This window comes from Phocoena sinus, chromosome 12 (assembly GCF_008692025.1).
Source record: "Phocoena sinus isolate mPhoSin1 chromosome 12, mPhoSin1.pri, whole genome shotgun sequence".
In the NCBI taxonomy this organism is placed as follows: domain Eukaryota; kingdom Metazoa; phylum Chordata; class Mammalia; order Artiodactyla; family Phocoenidae; genus Phocoena; species Phocoena sinus.
Window position 1 is genome coordinate 69,185,983 of NC_045774.1, and position 20,761 is coordinate 69,206,743.

Sequence of the window (20,761 nt, forward strand, 5' to 3'; positions counted from 1 at the left end):
ATTTTGAGGAGACACAATTTGACTCATAACATTCCTTTTCCAAAGTAAGCTCTATAATTTAAGGTTAAATCTTAATTTCAGAAAATATTTACCAGGAACATAAATGCTTTGTTGCTTGTTTTCCATTGGTCAACATAGCTTTTCCTACTCATTTACATAAAATATGTATAGTCTGTTATTTTCACCATATCATAGATTTCATGGAGTGTTCAGAATTTAGTAAAAATTTACTTATTAGGTGTCAGTTCAGCTGCTGTTTCGTTAAATGCTGCTCTTTCTCCAAAGATACTTTCCGAACAGTATGTTAAAATTAGCACAACTTAGTTGTTGACACAGGCATTGTGATCAGCACTGCTGATCTTTGAAGGGTTGAACAGTTCTATAAAACAAGAATATATTAAGCTACTGTCCAAAAATGGTGTAAAGAATAATAGACAAAATGGTACAAAATAGTACATCTTTTAGTTACTGAATAAATGACAGGAATAAATAAGCATTGAAAGCCAGTATTTGATACTCATGATCATTTGATAATATGGCATTCACATAGATAACTAGTTTTGTACTGGACTGGTGATAGCTTCCATAGGCAAAGGACCAATGACAGTTTTTCACATAAGTATCTTTATTAATCCTGTATTTGATTTTTATTTTAGGTACCTGATTAGAAGTATAACTTTTAGAAAAAAACTTTTTTTTCTCTGCTTACAAAATGGGTCCAATATCTACTCTCCAGACATTTCATCGTGTCTTTGATTTTTACCGTTCACAAGGTATACACCAGTCCTCAACAGAGACAGTGCAATTTCTGATATCACCAACTTTTTATCCAAAGCAAAACTATTTGGTTCTGTACGTCGTTCAAATCCTATTCATTCACAGGGTAAACCTGGCTTTGTAGAATTTAGTAGGTGGATGCAAGCAGCTACCTGGGAAGGGCAAAGCATGGAGTTCAATCAAGGTTCCTGTAACCTGATACTACTACTGTTGTTCTCTCTTGAAGTCCTAAATAGGTTCCAAAATCTTATCATTTCCTAGCCCGTCGTTGTGACAGGTTTTGTTTTTGGCACTCTTATTACCGAAATTAGTCAGTCTTGAACCTCTAGGTTGGCTTAGTTTTCTATTTCCCGGTTGTTAAGTCACTGTGGGAGCGGTACCAGGACAACTATGTCCTGAATTTTAAAGGTTTTTTTTTTTTTGAGCCTGCTTTCCGCACTGGTTGACTTTCTTTTCTCTCACTCTCTCTGAGCCTTTTCTTTTTTCTCTTTCGCTCTGTTCCTTTTACACTCAATCTGTGTAGGGGGATTTAAATTCCAATTCGGAACTCGGAATCGCGCGCCTTGAATGACGGGAGTCGTAGTTTCCATGACTCCTCCCTAATCGCTTTTCACGCCGATTCCTCCCGACAGGGAAAAACTACAACTCCCAGGAATGCACCACGGGGGTGGCCAGCCGCCCATGCGCACGCGCCCTGAGGCCGCAGGATTTGAATCGGCGGCGTTGTTATTGACGCCATATTGGGGCCGGCGGCGGGTGGAAGAGTCGTACAGTGGAGAGGGAAGCGGCTGGACGTGTTCGGTGGAGCTCCTGCTGCCGCCGCCGCCACCTCTCAATCCCGCCGCATCGACCGACGCTCTCTAGCTTCTGACGCTGCTCGGGCGTCTTAGGAGCCGCGTTGCAGCCTCACACCTCAAGGGGCTGGTTTAAACTTCTGAGGGAGCCGGTCTCCGCGCAGGAGCGCCTCAGGCGCGGCGCAAAGCCCGAACGGACGGCGGGGGCCGCCGGAGCCTCTCCCGGGGGAGCCGCGCCTGAGGAGGCGGAAGAGCCCCCCCCCCCCCCGACGCGGCTGGCGTGAGCCGCCGCCACCGCCCCTCCCGCCCTCGCCCCGGCCGGCCCGGGCCACTGCCCCTGCCGCGGAGGCAGCAGCAGCGGCGGCGGCTCTACTCCCCTTGCCGGCGCTCCGCCACCCGCTTTTCCGCTATTGAGCCGGTCAGTTAGGCTCTTTTCGGGGCCCCACTCTGCCCCCCTTCCCTCGTCCTCCCCTTCCCGACCCTACACGAGCCCGACACCCCGGCCATGGCGTGCGGAGCCACTCTGAAACGGACTCTGGATTTCGACCCGCTGCTGAGCCCGGCGTCCCCGAAGCGGAGGCGATGTGCGCCATTGTCGGCGCCCACCTCGGCTGCCGCGTCCCCGTCGTCGGCCGCCGCGGCCACCGCCGCCTCCTTCTCGGCCGCCGCCACCTCGCCGCAGAAGTATCTCCGAATGGAGCCATCTCCGTTCGGCGATGTCTCCTCCCGCCTCACCACAGGTGGGACTCGGCCCCGCGGCCGCCGTGGGGGGAGGGGGTGAGAGGACTGGGGGGCCCGGGCCGCGGCCGCGGGACTGGACTGCCGGACCGCCCCCATGCTTAGCGGAGCCCTCGGGCGACCACAGTTCTTTTCACGAGCTCCTCCAGCCTCGGAGACACAATGGGAATAGCCTTGTGGGGGGGGGGTCGGGAAGGGGGTGGGTAAGGGCCGTGCCTCGCCGGGTATTGTGGGGAAGAGGAAGGTCCTTTTCTTTGCGCCGAGGGACTAGAATTGAGCGTTTCCGTAGTCTGGAGAGCCCAAGCGGAAATGATCAGAGAGGGTGCTACACGGAAATCTAGGCAAGCGAAGGGTCACGCGTTTCACCCGACTCTTGGTGGCTGTCTCCCCGGCATCGATTGGTTGCACCTATCAAGTCTGGAATTGGGTGGTTGGAGGCGAAGCGGCAGCCCCTCCTCCCTTTCAGACATGGCTGATTTTAGTACGGAGGGGGTGGGGAGGGATGTCACTGGGGCGAGATCTAGGCCTGTCATTAATCACCCACAAGAACGCCACTTGGGCTGAGTCAAGACCTGTTTCCCTAGCAGGGTCAACAACAAAGAAACTGCTCTTCCCGAATGCCGTAATCTGATCGCACTATACGTCTAGATCTTGAGAAACTCGAACTTTTAATGAAAAGCAAATTGTACTGAAAATCGGGGCTGAGTAGTTGCTTTTAGTTGGAAGTGCTTTATTTCTGCCCGATGAAGTCTGTTGGGAGAAAAAGCCCAGGCCTTGGGAATAATAAATCAACCCAAGATTCCAAAGGACTTAAGACTATTTTTGCTTTTCATCTTGAGACATTTCCTGAAAGTGACTGTGGGGAACTACCTTTTGGCTGCTTTGTACTGCATGTGTGTGTCCATTTTTTTCTGTACTTCAAAAATCCTTGTGTGCTCCTGGCACAGTCTTAAGATAGGTTTTTGTGGACTTGTAGTGTAAATGTTTCCTTTGTGTGTGTAGCAAGCAAAGGTTTCCTGTGTGTTAGCCTTTGGTAATAACATGATCTGTAGACAAAGCCTTTTCATAATTTGATTTACATGTTTCTTTATCGTTAGCTTAAAAAAAAATATGTGGGCAGTAATTTACCTGCATTTGGTAACTTCCATTTGGAATTGACTTAGTTGTTTTTTTTTTTTTTTTTCAGGTCAGATTTTTAAAATATCCTTCCCCAAATATATGGGGAGGACCTCAATGCCTAGGCTACCATTTTTTGCTATTGAAACAATGTCAAGAATGAGCTCCTGGTGGTTAACATTATTTTTAGAGTTTGTCTTTTTAGTGAAATGCTGTCATTGAAAATTGAAATGATACTGTGGAGTCTGTACCTCATAAGGCCACTTAAAAATAGCTCTAGCTAACCAGCAATAAATTTCATTGGGGGGGGTGTGAATTAATACATTGTTAGGTTTGGGAGTTAAAGTATATCTAAATGCTAAAATAGTCTTGAGCATATAAGGTAAGTCAGCTAGGGGCTATATTTGTTCTCACTTTAAAGGGAATTAATTCAGAAAGAATTGTGATCCTTTGCAAATTTGTCATTTCATTGATATATTTGAAGCATTGGCTAATGCAGTTGGCTGCACATCATGTTACATTTCAGTTAAGTGGACGGTAATAGTAAAATGACTGGAATTATTGGAATCGTTTAAGCCTGCTGATTCAGATTCACATTTTCCAAAATATTGCTGTTTTGTTTTTCAAGGTGTTTTTGACATCTACTCGAAGTTTGATCATATCCTGAACTCTAAAACCACACCCTGATATTTATTTAGCCTGTGAAAAGTTTTTTTTAAGCTATTTCAACTAGAGAAAAGCAGTTAAAATTGCATAAGTTTTGAATTGCTAAAATTTACGTTTTTAACTATGATTTTGAATGACACTTTACATGTAATTTAATTTAGCCTTGTGTTTACATGGCCAGTTTTGGGCATGCTCCTGTAATGGTTTTTGTAATCATGGTGTCATAATGGGAGCTGCAGTGTTGTGCAGGTATCAGAGAGCTTCCCGGTTTTCATGTTATCTAACTTGGAAATAATTTTCCCAAATACCTAATTTTTAGATTCCTATTTTAAAAGTGGTCATACCTAAACTTTACAAGAGCGAGTACCCATATGTCCTTAGCAGAAATAAGTAGCTGGAATTGGGAACAGAAAGCAACTTACCAAATTGAGATTGATTGGGGCTCTATGGAATCTCTTTGTTTTCACTTCTGTGAGTTCAAATATAATTTAAACAATATACAACTAGACTACTGAAGTGAATTTTTTTTCAGAGCATGTGCACAATTTATCATGATTTTATCATTCTCTGGATATGTATATAGTGTTTTCTGATATGTAGCTGAAGTCATGTTGAGGCTTTACTAGTAGTTTCAGGAACTAGGACTTCTGTTTTAAACCCAACTTTGTTTTTTGTTTTTGTTTTAGTCATCCCAGGAAGGTTATTCCAAAGTTTGACTTGATGACTATTATTTAAATCAATATTTTTCAAACTAGTGGAACTTAATACCAGGAAAAATGAAAGAGCTGGCAAATAAATTTTATTGGAACACAGCCATGCTCATTCTTTTTTTAAGTATTGTCCATGTCCCTTGAAGGCTACAATAGCAGGGTCGAGTAATTGTGACAGAGACTGTATTTTCCCAAAGCTCAGATATTTACTGTCTGGTCCTTTTCAGAAGAAGTTTGCCCAACCCTGGTTAAGGGTGTCAGCAGTGAGGTCTGTAATAACCCCTGGATGTGGAAAAGGAAAAGTGAATGACAACTGAAGGTGTGTGGGAGGGGAACCATTGGCTGTGGTTGGGAAAATGAATGCCTCTCCTAGCTTCATTAGTACTCATCCTGGCAAGTTAGTTGAAAACAGATTGAGTGTTCTATCCTTGTCGATGGGTTTTTGAAACATCTCAGAATATTATCATTTAGCCAAAAGATTATCGTGACATTCCCAAGAACAAAATTATTTTAATAAAACCAAAATATTATACTTGTCAGTCAAATCCAAGACGTTGTTATTCATAATTGTGTAGTGAATAAGTGGTTGAGTGAAGTGATCCCTCTATGGACTCAACCTATTTGTGAGTTTGCTAGGCACCTTTATATACATTGTTTGACTTGTTACCATTGCTGTAGTCTGCCTTAGGAATTGAGTTGGATGAAGAGTTAAATGCCTTTGTAAAAACTCATTGTATTTGCTGGAAACTTGCCATCAAGAATGGAAATTGCAGCTTGTGAATGGGGAAGGGTTTACAGGAACTTAAGATTGTTTTGTAGACATTGATACATGCCTGCAAATGGAGACACCAGCTGGCTTAAATGAAGTATAAATGGTTCTACACAAACAAATGAGATGTCTGTTGGAGGAGGCAACATTTCATTTCAGATGTCATTCATATTGAGCCAGAAGTGTTTTTAATATTTTGTGGTTATTTAGACAGCTGTTAAGTTGCTTCTAGTTTCTCAGTGGATTTGGCAAATAAATTGTTTTTAATGGTCTTTGTACTTTGGATTTCAAACCTGATATTTTATTTAGGACTGCGTATGTAGCTGCATTTTTTTAATAGTTGTATGAATTATGCATTTAATAATCATGTACGTTTATAGCCATTAAAAGCAGCATGCAGTTGTATTCATTATTGAGCTATTTTGTTTTGAAAGTAGGAAAATGAAAGCCTATCTTGAGCACAGAAACACATCGGGTAAACATGGCTACATCAGAGGACAGGGTTGTTAGCTCTTCTTTAGGTGAAAATGCTCCTAGCCACCATGGTTGCCACAGAGACATACACTAAGATGTAAAGGAGAATAATAAATGTATTCAGTTTTCTTAAAGGGCTTTATAGGAAAGAGAATATATTGGGTATTATTCAGATAGATCTTTCCTATGTGTTTAGATAGACCCAGGAAGACGGTGATAGAAATACTTTTGTTTTGAAAGGTTGAGAATAAGAGATTCATTGGAAGTGCCCAGTTTTGTGTTATTTTTCCTCTTAGAAAAGAAACCTTTGATTCTCTTTCCATTTAAAGAAGAATGCAATAATGATAGCATAGGTTAAGTTTGGACCTCTTGGATAGTTGGTTCATGAAACAAGATAATGAATGGTACTGGGGCTGGGTCTTTTCAAGTACTCATAAGTGAATTAACCAGCAGTTTATGGTCCTTGCAGTCTTTGCATTAATACTGTGCTAGTACTCTTGACTCACAGAATGTTCTCTATGCATGTGTGAAACCCACAGTGAATTTCTCGACTTTGAGAAGACTACCTACAAGGGTGGATTACTTGTTCAAGCCTATATGAACCATCTGCAGATGGTAAAGAGGTCTTCACAAATGAATCTAGTTTAAGAGATTCATCTTCAGTTTTACTGCTGAGCATAAGGATTCTAGAACTCAGCTTACCAATGTTTTACAACTTTCTAAACACCTGAGAAATGTGATGCATCAGTGGCAGTCTTGTAGCAAAGACTGTTAGTTAAAAGGAATGTCCCCTGGATTTTGAGGGGATAGATGGGACTTGTAGAGTTTGAAAGTAACCCCAGAGGTATTCTTATCTGCCATCCTTTCCCTCTTAGTTAATGTCTTACCACAAATAAAGTTTTAAAATATTTATTGAATGTATTTGTTGAATTAATCAAGCCTTGGAATCTCCCAAGGTTCTTAGAGGCTCGGAAATTTAAGAAAAAAATCCAATTTCATTTCTGCTCCTTCTTCTATACCACTTTTTCTTTTTAGACTGTTTTGTGACAATAAAGCCACAATATGTGACAACATATATTTTTAATTGTGACTCAAACAAATGAGTAGTAACAAGAAATACAGCATTTATTTAATTTATGACTTTGAACAATACTTTCTTGAGGTGCTTGAAGTCTACTCAGTATTCCCTCATCTTTCTGGACAGTGATGATAAACATGGTTTTGTGCGTTTCAGTATTTGAAATAGCCCATTTACAAGGATTTTACCATTTTCAGAGATTTGCTGTTTCGAAGAATTACATTTTTAAAGATTTTATGTGATTTTTAGGAGAAAAGATTTTGTAATATGAAGTTCTGAGCTTTCATTTCTAAAGGGATTGAATGATTTAAGTTAAAACAAAATTTTTTTGCATGATGAGAAGATACTGCAGTTATAATTGAGCAGGGAAAGAATGCTTGCAGGTAAATTAATAATCTAGTGTATGTCAAGTTGTCAGCTTTGATATTTATTTTCAGCCTTTTGATCATAATTTTGCATTATGCCAGATTGTGTAATCTTTCTTGTGATGATAGGTTTTTTTGGGTAGTGGTAGTGTTTTTTATCCTTCCAGCGCTAGAAAAACAGCTCAGAATATGCTTGTAGTTTGTCTTGGAATATAGCTTTCTTCCTCCCTTTACAAATTGTAAGTCATTAATTTTTATCTGTCACAAATGTCATAGGCAGGTCATCCTGAAATATAAATGCTTTGCAACATTTTGATTTTATTAAAATGTGATCTTTTATTACTGTGATTTTTTTTCAGTAATACAGCCTTTGAGTTTGACTTAATTTCTATATGTATTCATGTATCTGGATTTTCTCAGCATTTTTAAAAAATCTAAATACTTCCTCTAGAAGTCACTTGTTCAAGCTTTTATGAACCTCATTTGAGTTCCAGATTCTATGCTGGTTAGGCAAAGAAAAGACAAAGTCTGTCCAGGGACTGACAGAGCTGCCACTGCTGATACTTTTTAAAGCCAGCTAAACTAGAATAAAAATACCATAAACTTTATGCTTTATCAAAATACCTATTTTAATTCTTTGTGGACAGTTGTCCACATTAGCATTATTTTCACCTTTGGCAGCCTAAGCACTGAAATTGGTTTACTTAATTAAGTCACACTTTTACTATTGAAGCTTATGTATTGGCTGTTTCTGTTTTAGTCTGTGATGTGCATTCTGACTTTGGTTTATTAGCATTTATTTTCATTTCCGTTAATGTTAATTCTTAGAATACTCCATCTAAAGATCAGACTAAAGGGAGACAGTTGGGAGGGAGGGACCTGGAAGAGTTGATTTTCTTTCTTTTGTTTCTTTAAAAAAAAATAATGTCATTGAACTGATGTAGCAATTAAAGAATAGAATGTGGAGTAGAATTTGAAAGATTGCAGAAAGCCAACTTTTCAAACATTACTTTCCTTGAACTTTGCCTTTTGTTACAGAAGATTGCCTTGTTCCTAGTGCTGATATATAATTCTCTGGAAGAAAAACTTGTCTAAGCAGTGTAATTGGTTAGAAGTGTAGGAGGTTTTAGGTGGCTATGACAGAACAGGGGAACCTGATCCATGGCCCAAGGTGAAATAGTACATTATCAGAAGCTGGTCTTGTAATCAGTCCTGTATGTGTGGTAATGCCGACCTACCAATCTAGAGTAATTCCTAACTTTGGAAACACCAATAAAACATTCTGGTTAGTTATAGATGCCTGTCCTCAGCAGGGGCAGTTTACAGACACTTGAAGCATCCTTTTTATAAATACCCGGATGTAACATGAAAATTTCTTATAATTATTTTGTTACAGCCAGTGACTGCAATTGCAGGGCTCTAGGTAAATGAGAATTATGCTCCGTTTTGGTCACTACCTTCTTAACAGTCGTAGAGTTTGACATTTCAGTGTATGAAGTATTAATAATACGTGGCAGTGGATCCCTCTATTCTAACTGACATCCTGCTTTTTAAGAATTTGCTCTCCTCCTTGTGATACATTTTAACTTTAGGTACTCAGCGGAATATTGGCTAGGTGTACTAATACTGGAGAGGGTAGTAGATGTTAAGAGGTTAGGCCCTGAGATCAGGCTTGGGTTTACTTTCTTCCAGCTGTATGACCTTTCAGAAGACATTGAAGCAAAGCCTCATTTTCCTCATCTGTAAAATTACGCATATGATTATAGTAGTATCTGTCTCCTAGAGATGTTGTGAGAATTAAGAGCATTTCCTGTCCCTGAGTGCTGGAGATAGTTACAGTAGGGCAACTTTAAACGGGACTTTTTACATTGTCCAGCAGTCCTGCCATTTTTCAGTGAATAACCATGCCTTTTACTTCACAGAAAAAATAGAGGCCATCAAATGGTAGCTTCTTCATTTTTCCCAGTACCAACACTACCAATGGTTGTGTCTTTTTTTTTTTTTTTTTTTTTGTATCATTGAGGAAGATTAAATGAATAGTGAGGGAAGAATCCCACTTCTCTCCAAAGGAACCTTACCTGATTTTCTCAACCAGATCTTTGCTTTTGGCTTTAAATACGGTCAGGCTTCCCATTATAAAGTAAATGAAGCATCCTCATTTTCCTCCAGCAGTCATCCAGAATTCTCCACCTCAAAACCAAATTCAAAGAGCTTTCAGGTAGTCTACTTGCTTCCATTTCTTTGGCTGCTCTCAACTTACTCCTAGTATATTTGTATCTCAGACAGCTTTTGTCAAGCCACTGATGACTTCCATGGCACACAGTCAATCCTCATCTTGTTTGACCTTTCTTATTACAGCATTCACACTGCTGACACTCCCTTCTTTTTGAAATACCTTTTGTATTTTAACCTTCTGCGATAGCAGTGTTTTCTTCCACTTCTCCAGCTGCTTTTTGTCTTCATCTGGCCATAAACTTAGGAGTTCTTTAGTTCTAGGTTCAGCTCCATTCCTGCCTAGCTTAATAGCTCCCTAAGTGACCACATGCATGCTCCTGACTTCTACAGGTGACTTTCTAATTTATATCTTTAGTTCAGACCGTTCCTCTCAGGTCCAGCCATGGGAAGTTTAGACTTTTTATTGTCATACCTTCCCAGAAGGCTTTCTTCGCCCAGAATTCAGAATTTTCTCAAAATCTGTTGACTTTTAAGTATTCACAACTAAGTTACAAAATACATGGGATAAACAAAAGATGTCTGTAGGTTTCCAATCAGTGTCTTCTGGCGTAAGAGGTAGTCTTACTTGCTCTTTTTAAAGCAGACAGAATCGAAAAGCAAATGCATTTGTCTACTTTCAATCACATAATGAATATAAAATTCATATAAGTGAATCAATATATGTATGTTACTGTCATGTAATGAATCTCTTTAAGTAGGTCCAAGTTTAAACTGATTTACAGAATATTTTCCTGCTTGGGCGGGGTGGTATGTCTGTCTCAGAACGACAAAAGCCATCCAGGTGAGAGTGGCAAAATGAATTAGATCATCCTTAATATTTTGGTACTTGTAATAATCTCTGCAGTTACTGCTTTCCTTCTCTTCCCCTCCATTTCTTGGCATGTCCAATAATACATAAACCCAACCACTTTTCTTTTTAATTGCCACAGTAGAGGAGTTATTATTTTAAGCAGGGGATAGAAATTTAAATGCCCATAGTTCAGGCAAGTAATAAATGAGTGAACAAGGTGAGGACTTGTGAATTCCAGTCTTGCTCCTGGCCTGCAGCATCACCTGGAAACTCAATAGAAATGCCTAACTCAGGCTCCGTCCCTCATAGTCTTCATTTTAACAAAATCCCCAGGTGGTTTGCGTGTGCATTAAAGCTTTAGAAGCACTTGAGAACTTAAGCCCAAAAGGTAGCAGCTGCTCTTCAGCTGAATTTTGCCACATAGTCCAATACCTCCTCACCACTCCCCCGCAACAGCAGTAGCCAAAAATCTGACTTTTAATGTAAAATCACCCACTTTTAAATGTTGGCCATATTGTTTTAAAAAGAAAGTATTCAGGCCAGACATGTCTTTGGGTTCCATTTAGCTCCTAAATCATCAGCTTGCAGCCACTGATTTCCAGTTATGCTGTATCTCGATATTTATATGCATACGTGTGTTTTGGGTGTCCTAATGTGTGTTAGTGTTTCTTCTTCAGCTTGATTGTGCTGCCCTACAGCCCTCCTCAAGGAGTCTGCTCTCTGTCCTTCCAAACCTTACCTTGTTTTGATGGCCCATGGTTAATTGGAATAGAAGCTGAAACTTGCCTTGGCACTGAATGTTTTCTGTAGCTTGCATATTTGGGTTTTGGATTTTGGATGGTTCAGTTTCCCCTTTCTCTTCACCATTTACTTCTTTTTTTTGGTTCTTATTAGTATTTTCCTAGCTTGTAAGCTATTTGAGAAGACATTTGCAGATAGTAAAGAAGTAAACAACAAAAGCAGCATGGTTAACATATATCCCTTTAGAATCTAGTGTAATATAAAAGAGGTATGAAACTTGGATATCAGGGAGGAGCTACCTGCTGATTGAGCATTGTTGGACTCCTTGCATTTAGTGACTCCCATTGCGCAGTTAATTTGTAATTTATACTTAGACCTGAAGGATTTTAATAAATTGAGCCATTTATTTCAAGTAAGTAATCATTGGCTACTGTAGTTCCAGTGAAGTAATAGAATTTGACCTGTAGTAATTACAGTTATTTCTCCTCTTGTAGGAGATAAATGAATGCCTCTTACACAGTAAAATATTATGTAATGTAAATTTAGAATCTCAGCCAGTTTTTAAAGTACTGTAGATACAACTTAACAGTCTTATGTTAAAAATTTGGTTCCTGGTTCCTTTGACATAGCAGTAATTTTGAAGTAAATTTAAAATGGCATCAGCTCATTCTTTTTAGTTAGATAGCTCTTGGGTGGATAAGAACATTGTCCTTAAGGTTCCCTCAAGGAGTCTATAAGAACTGTGTTAGTTTCTGATCAGATGATCTGGGAGAATAGCTGAATTACAAAGATGGGTCTCCATAGCAACTCTGAACTCGTGTGTGTTTTAATTTATAAAGTAGACATGGCAATGTCTGTGTAGTTCTGAGCTCGAGATTTGGTCTGTTATTTTATTTGGAACAGTTTCCGTTTTAGGTCTTAATGGCTACTGCAGGTTTTCTGTACTTAATTGTGTACAGATTTTTCATTTTATTTGTGTTCCTCCCTAGCACTGACAGGCTTTCAAGATTTATTTCATTTTTAATCCCATTGTTTGAGTTAAATCTGTTTGGATGAACTTTTACCTTGTTTGTTTTCAGAGGTACTCCATAGAGAAATTAGCATATTAGGTGATAATAAAGGGGTTTTACACACCTGAACTTAAAACTGTTAACGAAGCCTTACTGTTTGATCTAGTAATTATGTCAGTAGGAAAACAGGAAGTCCATGCAAGTCTGGAGCAAAAGTTTAGTTTCACATATCACCAAGTTTTAGACATCTTATGGTTATGGACTCTACTCTAGAGAGATACTTGACAACCCCTCACCGCCACCCCCCATTTTGTGGTTCTCCTTTAAACACATTTCTGGTTGCTTTTAATTCCATTTTCCCTTTGCTCTCAGTCCCATCTTGATGCTGTTTCTCTTACCATTATCAACTCAGAGTTATTTTTTGTATCCCATCAACTTTCTCCTGTTTATATTGTTGACCTTGTTCATTGTGACCAGGGTTTTTCAAGTAAACATTGGCAACAAAGATGAGTAAACAGGCTTTATTGCCTCAGGCCAGGCCTTTCTTTCCTTTTCACATTTACCTAGGTGTTTTTGTTTATATATATATTTTAATATTCCAAAGGAATAAGTGCTGGCTCACTGACAATCTGCCTATTACGGAGGAGAATTTTATTAGCATTCTCAGTGGTATTTACTAGATTTGAGAATGCAAATGCCATTAGTCATAAATTTGCTAATTCTGACTTTCACTTAACCTAGTACAGTGCAAGAAACTCTTACAAGTATTTTACAGTTAACCTTTGTACAGTGTGGGCTTGAACTGACAGGTCAATAGTAAATACTATAGTACTACACCATACAAAGGTGGTTAAATCCAAGGATGTGGAACCCCGCCTACGTGGAGGAACCGTACTCTTGGATACAGGGGCCAACTACAAGTTAATGTGGATTTTCAACTGCGTAAGAGTCTGCACCCCCAAATCCCCATGTTGTTCAGGGATTGACCGTGTAGTATAAGGGTGATGTAGTTTTAAGGATTTTGAAAAGGGATATACTACAGCCATTTGTAAAGTAGATTGTGAAAATAACTCCATATTTTGCTCTAAGTGATTTGCTACAAATTTAATCTTTGCTTCATAAGCCAAATATGAAGTCTGCATGATTAAAACTGATAATGTTAGTGAAGCTTTATTTGACTTTCTTTAATGGACTGGTAAATTTTTTTGGCAACACAATGTCAGAAGTTAACATGTACTTGGAGTAAAATGTCACACTCTAGTTTGGTGAGATGGCTAGATTTAAGTAGTTTAAGACTAAGTAGACATAGGTACTTTATTGATGTATGGAAGGCCTTTATCCAGCTGGCATGGAAGCAACTAAAGTTGGCCAAATATGTAGGTTGAGCTTAAAATGTGAATTGTGGAATATTGAATCTGGGGAGATTTCTTGGTTATTAGCTTCAAAACTGCATATACCTCTGAACCAAGGTAACATGAACTTGAAGCTTGTAGTTAGCTTTTTGCTACTTTGAGTGTTGAGGGTTTTGGTCAAGTTAAATTGGACCATTCACTTCGTAACGGTGTTGATCACGTTACCAGTATTAGAGCATCTGAGGGCACAGTGAGGCTTAGATGACATAGTTATAATAGATATAAAAAGCAGTGCAGTAGTATTTGAAATTCTTCAGCGCTAACTGACAATATCAAGTGTTGGCAAAGATGTGGAGAAGCTGGAACTCATACATTACTGGTGGGAATGCAAAATGTACAGTTACTCTGGAAAATGGTTTGGCAGTTGCTACAAAGTAAAGCTATGCACTTACCATATAATCAGGCCATCCAGTTCCACTCCTAGGTATTTACTCAAGAGAAATGAAAATTTGTCCACCTATAGACTTGTACTTGAATATTCATAATAGCCCCGAATTGGAAACAATCCAAATGTCTGCTAAAAGAACAGATAAGTTGTGATGTATACACAATGGAATACTAATTAATAAAAAGGAATTACTGGTTGATGCAACATCATGTGTGAATCTCAAAAGCATTTTGCTGAGTGAAAGGAGGCAAAAATCTACACTCTTTTAGAAAAGGCAAAACTATAATGACAGCAGATAAGTAGCAGTGGTGTTGGTAAAGGTGGTGAATAGGAATATGAGAGAAGTTTTGGGGGGTGATAAAGTTCATTATTGTGGTTGTGGCTCCAGGACTATGTATGCACTTGCAAGAACTCATCAAACTACATTTAATTTGGTGAATTCATTTGTAAGTTATGCCTTACAGTTCCTTTGCTTGTAATGATGTCTCTTAAATATTAGATGGTACGGCGATTTTATAAAGCTATGTTATGTTAATCCTAGGCTAGATCTTGTTTGAGACTTTCAGATGAACAAATTGAGTCTGTTACAACTATTCTTTTGGTACATCTTAGTTGTACTTTGGTTGATTTTGTGAAGCAAAAGGAAGAATAATCTGAGGACAGCTGTGTGGTGATCAAAGAATAAGTCACACAAAAGAGGTTAAGGTTAAAAGTTACTTTGTGCTAATATATTTGAAGTCTTTGGTTGTGAATAAACTTTAGGATGCTTTGAATGACACTTTTGATCAGGATGATGGTAGCTTTGAACATAAAATGATAAATGAGTGAAGCTTACTATGAGATTGAAACATCATTACTTTAGAAATCTTTTAGAATATCGCTACTGAAAGAGTTGTTATTTAAGAAAAATGAGGATATGTGTGCCTGACCTGGTTGGTATAGGATGTTGCACTAGTTTTATTGGTCACCTCTGTGAATCTTAGGAATCCTGTTTTCTATCAAGGTGCTTAACTGTTCAATAGACAGCCATTTTATTTCACACTGGTAACTTTGTTTTTAAATTATAAACAATTTCACATAAATGGAAAAGGAGTGAACATGACCATGTTTAGTATAAACAAATGTTAACATTCTGAAAAATATTAAGTACAGACATTCACACAACCATCCTGAGGTTAGTTATTCCAGTGTGAGTTTGCATTCGTGTATATGTAAAATGGATTTGTTTACACACAACATTTACATAAATGAAATCTTCACTGGATATATCTTTTGCAGCTTTTTATTTTTTGATTTCTAATTATCAATACAATAATGAAACTGGCAGAATCTAAATGCTTACGGGACTGTTTGATGTCCCCTCTCTCAAAAGCCCTAAAAGTTCTTACTGGGAAATGAAGTGAAAAGAGAGATGAGAAGTATATACCTAAAAATAAAAAAAAAAAACACCTCTAGTATTAAATTTTTTAAAAAGGATTGTTTTCATCTTACATAAATCTTTAGCCTTCAATTGAGTTTCAGTTCATTTTGAAATTGCATCATTGTAGAATTGTTGAAATTATACTCCATTATATTTATGAAACATTTTATTGCCTGTTACTTGTTTTGGATTGGGATTAATAAACTTCTTGGGATGTAGTTTTCACATGGATAACTATTAATTTAGGAACTATGGTGGTGGTGAGAAAGTCTATTTGGATGGGAGTGGAAACCTCAGGGAGGGATTTTCTGGAGAGGCTAAATGGTAACTATTTTGAATTAGAAATCTTCTAAAATGCATCATACTGGCCTGAAGGATATGTCCCTTACACTTGTTTACTCCTGGTTTGGTTGAAGATAATGGCACTGTAGTGTAGTGGTTCTTAATTGAGTATCTGTTATGTACCAATCACGTTACATGAGTTTTTACCCCAAAGATTCAGAACAGTACTTTGCTGCTAATGCTGTAATATTCATCAGTTCTGTTGAGCTTAATATTAATGGCTCTGGCCATTTAATGTATGACGATTTTTTAGTTCACATCTGTGTCATTTTGCTGACCTGCTACTGTCACTTCTCACTGGTGTGTGCCTGTATTTACATAGTCCTCCCTGCTTCTAATTATTTATGGTCTTAGAAAAAGCCTGTTAGTTTAATAGTTATGTGTGTGGTGAATAAATGACCTTTGAGTTTGGTACTCTTCAGAATCTGAGTTAAGTACGTTTTTCAGTTCACAGACTCCCTTATCTTTACAGTGAATGAAAAACTTATTTTTTTACTAGTCAGTGCTGAGAAAGAATGGTATTGTAGAATAGCTGGATTCCAGGTGATGTGTATGTGCTGTTTCTGAATGAGTGTCCCCATCATGCTGAAACTAATTCCTCCCAGAACATAAGTTTTCTAGATATTATTTGAAGAGAATATTTTTGGTAGAACCCAACCTATTTTTTTTTTAACTTGAAAGTTTATATCTTGCCAAATTTTGACTTTTTTCTTTTAGAACAAATTCTGTACAACATAAAACAAGAGTATAAGCGCATGCAGAAGAGAAGACATTTAGAAACTAGTTTCCAACAGACAGATCCATGTTGTACTTCTGATGCACAACCACAGGCATTTCTCCTCAGCGGACCAGCTTCACCAGGTAATAACAGACTTACTAAGTAACATTTCCTTTCACTTATTATGGGAAAAAGTAATACAAGTTGCTTTCGGTCATCAAGCTCCTGTTTCTCCCCTTGCTTAAAAAAAAAACATTTATACGAATAATTCATGATCTCTTAAAAATATGGTACAAAAGTAATAGCTACCTGGATTCTCATGACTCAAAGACAACCACCTGTATATAGTATCTCCTAAGTGGACTTCCCCATAAATGCTATGATTTGTAGCCTCCATTTAAAAAAAAAAAAAAAAAGATATAGCCACGTTTCTCTGTTAGGTATAGATGTACCTTGCCATGGCTGAATACGATGCCATTTTATGGATTTCCCATAATTATTTAATAATGATAGATAGACTCAGAATTTCTGCTATTACAGTATTTACAAAAATGTCCCTGAACGTATACCCTCACATACTTGTGTTTTAGGATAGATTCCTTAAAGGTTGATAATTTTGATCCTATATCGGTTTTTTCCCTGCCTCTTGTTGGAGAGAATAGTTTGCAAATACACTTTTTAAAATTTAAGGTGTAAAACTCAGGGCTGTTTGAAGTGAAGGGAAAGTTAAACTTCTTACTAAAGAAGAGCCATCAAAAATGGTTCTTACTTTAGTTAAGTTCTCAGCGAAAATAGGTTTTTGTGTGACAGTAGTTGCCTGCTTGCCTTGCCTTCCCTTCCCTCCCAGCAGGGATAGGAAAACCAGGCAGAATAACAAAACAAACATTCACAGGCTATAAAACAGTCAAATAAAATTAGATTAGGAAACATGAAATTGTTCAGAACTAAATTCTGCAGTATTCCTGCCAATTTGGGGGGCCAGGTATAAGTGGGTGAAACTTGGTAAGGGGAGGTGAGGGTAGAGACAAGACTCTACAGCGGGAACCAAGCTCATTATAATTCATCACTTCTTAGGAGATCATGAACTGGCAGTCTCAACTAACAAAGCTGCGAATTTGAAAGTAAATAAAGATAGAGGCTTACTTTTTAGTAGCTGTGGACTGAAGCTGGTATAGTTTATTCTTGTATACCAGAATACAAGGATTCTGGTATTCTGTTACAGCTTGTTGGTAGACACAGCACAAACATACTTTTTTTTTTTTTTTGGACATAGTGGTCCCAGTCATGCAAGTTACAAGGAGCAAGTGAAAAGAGGAATTGGGGCAGATAAACAGGACAAACAATTGATAGCAAAAGTGTGTATTTGTGTGTGTCTAGAATACTTGCAGCAGTGTTACCGTGGATGACTATCACAATCTTGAGTTCGCAAAGATTAATTTCAGATGTTCTTTTCAAGAAAAGAGGAATGTTTTTGGAAAATCAGAGTGCCTTAAGTAATACTTTTAAGAGGAATGCATTCTGAAGAAACTGCTACTATCTAAGTGGCTGCTACATTATAATCTTTAAGGATGCTGAACTGTGAAATTTAATGTTGAATTTATTCTCAGTATTTCTGAGGGATATATTCTCAGTATTTCTTTTTATAAAGTCTCTCCTAGCTGATATCATTAATTTAAAAACAAAAAATTAAGTTTGTATCTTGTCACATTGTCTCCACTCACCTTCACACTTTTTCTCCCTTATATTTGATGGCATACATCTTGCTGTGTTCTTCCAAAGCCATAAGCTGATAGGATTAAACCTGTTTTAAGACTAGGGAGATGCTGTGCTAAAAGCTGATAGAAAAATGCTTTTATTGATATATAAGCATTGAAAACATCCAAGTGAAACCTCCTCAGTTAGATGATGCTTTCTGTGATGGCTCTAAATCTGGTGCGGTTTTTGTTGTTCATGTTGTACATAGGGACTCCATCAGCAGCCTCCTCACCATTAAAAAAAGAGCAGCCCTTATTCACTCTACGGCAGGTTGGGATGATCTGTGAACGTTTATTGAAAGAGCGTGAAGAGAAAGTTCGAGAAGAGTATGAAGAAATATTGAACACAAAACTTGCAGGTATGAGATGAGTTTTAGAGTCTCCCAGAAACTCATCCTAAGAAATGCATTCTTTCCCACATACACTTCACATCAGTTAAATTACCCTATACACTGGTACAGGTATTTTCTAAGAACCAGAGAAGTTCAATTCAAGAAAGGAAATGAACTTTCCTATAGCTCGTGGTCCTCCTTAGTGACCTTAAGAAACAGTATGTTAGCCATGTAGACCAGCAGCAGTATTAGGGAACTAGAGTTTTCTTTTGGTATACCCTGTGCTTTGGCTGTTTACTTAGCTCAATTTGGTTGTGGGTTTTTTGACTTTGTATCTTTTATAATTTTGCCATCAGTTCTGGACACTTGAAGTAATCTAACTGGCACTGTGTACCTAATTTTAGAGTATGAAGCTGCTGCAGTCTTCTTTAAATTATCCAAAAAAATTTTTTTTCCCCATAAAATTTGGTAATTTAAATGTAGTAAATATATTATGTATGGTAACTTAATCAGAATTTCCCCCTGGATTTTTAAGCCAGATATTTACTGGATATTGATATTGTAAACTTCTTGATTAAGGAATTAAGTCAATCACGATGCTAACACAGGTGAGAGAATTTGCTTAGTTTTATAACATCTTTTTCTGTGGCACCTGATTAGGTTACAGGTGGATGTATCATATTTTGGATGTATGGATGTATCTTATATTTTGCTACGCTTTTGTTGTCGTGTTTCCCCTCATTGCAGTAACTTGCCATTCATAGACCACTTATAATAACTTTCAGAGGAGAAAGTATCTTTTTATTTCAAGCCCTTTAAATTTAATAGGTTAAGAAATAAGCCCCACCCAGCCTATACATGAGGTTGTGTGATTTGAACAAATGTAGGTTTCCTGACTAAGCTCCATGCTCTTTCCATCTGATAAACTGTTATTACTGAGGTTTTGTGTCTGATTAAGTGCCAGCTTAGAATTGTCTCACTATATATATTGGACTTTTCAGTTTGTGTGGCTCCAATATATTAGAGAAGAGGGCAGTTTTGCAAATCATGTAATTGATGTTTATCTTTATTTATAGAACAATATGACGCATTTGTGAAGTTCACGCATGATCAAATAATGCGACGATATGGAGAACAGCCTGCTAGTTGTAAGTATTTCATCTTTAAACCAAAAACAAGACAGTCTTTTACGGAGAAGACTTTTGTTATAATTATAGTTTATTATAATTATCTTCATACCCAAGAAGAGAATTTAACAGAAAATCATGGAGAAAAAGTTTGGAGGGAAATAGGCAGCAAAACTTTACTAAGGCTTACTTTTGGTTACTTAAATACCTAGGGGCAAATATTAGGGATGAAGATTTGGCGTGTGTTTAAATTTTGACCTAAACTTAGCCCTAATTTTCCTTTTTTCTCCCTTTAGATGTTTCATGAATCATGTTTTCTGCATTTGTGGGCTGCCTTGTTCCTTGTTGCATTGTTGCAAGAGGTCCCAGTTACAACATGCAGCAATGCCAATACCCCCTGTGAATACAGGTTGTTTCAAGCTTTCGTCAGTGGCAACCACTCCTAGGCAGCAACCGGTTTTGGAAATTTCCTTGATGTCAGTACCACCCGGATGTGGACCTTTGCTACCTGTATTAATGCCAGTGGCCTCATTTGCTGTATCATTACAATTTGGCTTCTTATATTAATGTTTGGAAAGGATTAAAGCTGGTATTCTAAGAACATGCCCTTCACTGGTTGTGTAAATAAAACTGTAGAATGACAATTCAGATGAAGTTAGTGTGATTTTAATTGTGCACTACAACCAAGCTGTAACCAGTTATTAATAATGTAGAGTGTAATCCCAGGACATTATTAAGCAAATAGCCTTCAGTGCTTCCTGTGAAATAGCGAAGGAGGAGGGCATTTCTGTACTCCAGGACTTCTTGGGGTTTCAGAATGGGTTTATATGATTTACCCCCACCCTTTTTTGGTAGTTTTTATTTATTCTATCAGTCTTTTTAACAAATGTTTATTGCTGCATTTTTTTCCCAGTGTATCATTGTTTTACTGCCCTTGTAGTACTGGAATTTAGTTGGAAGAATAAAACATTTACTTCTAATCTGCTTGTTTTTAATGTACAGATG

The 20,761-nt window shown here is 38.0% G+C and overlaps 1 protein-coding gene across 1 annotated transcript; it reads left to right on the forward strand.

Annotated features, from left to right (window-relative positions):
- Positions 1-1,490: 1,490 nt before the first annotated feature.
- Positions 1,491-20,736, forward strand: AKIRIN2 (akirin 2). The gene is made up of 5 exons (XM_032650978.1): positions 1,491-2,311; positions 16,543-16,686; positions 18,507-18,656; positions 19,706-19,777; positions 20,053-20,736. The coding sequence occupies exons 1-5, from the start codon at positions 2,077-2,079 to the stop codon at positions 20,061-20,063; spliced, it is 612 nt and encodes a 203-aa protein (XP_032506869.1). The 5' UTR covers positions 1,491-2,076; the 3' UTR covers positions 20,064-20,736.
- Positions 20,737-20,761: the final 25 nt, after the last annotated feature.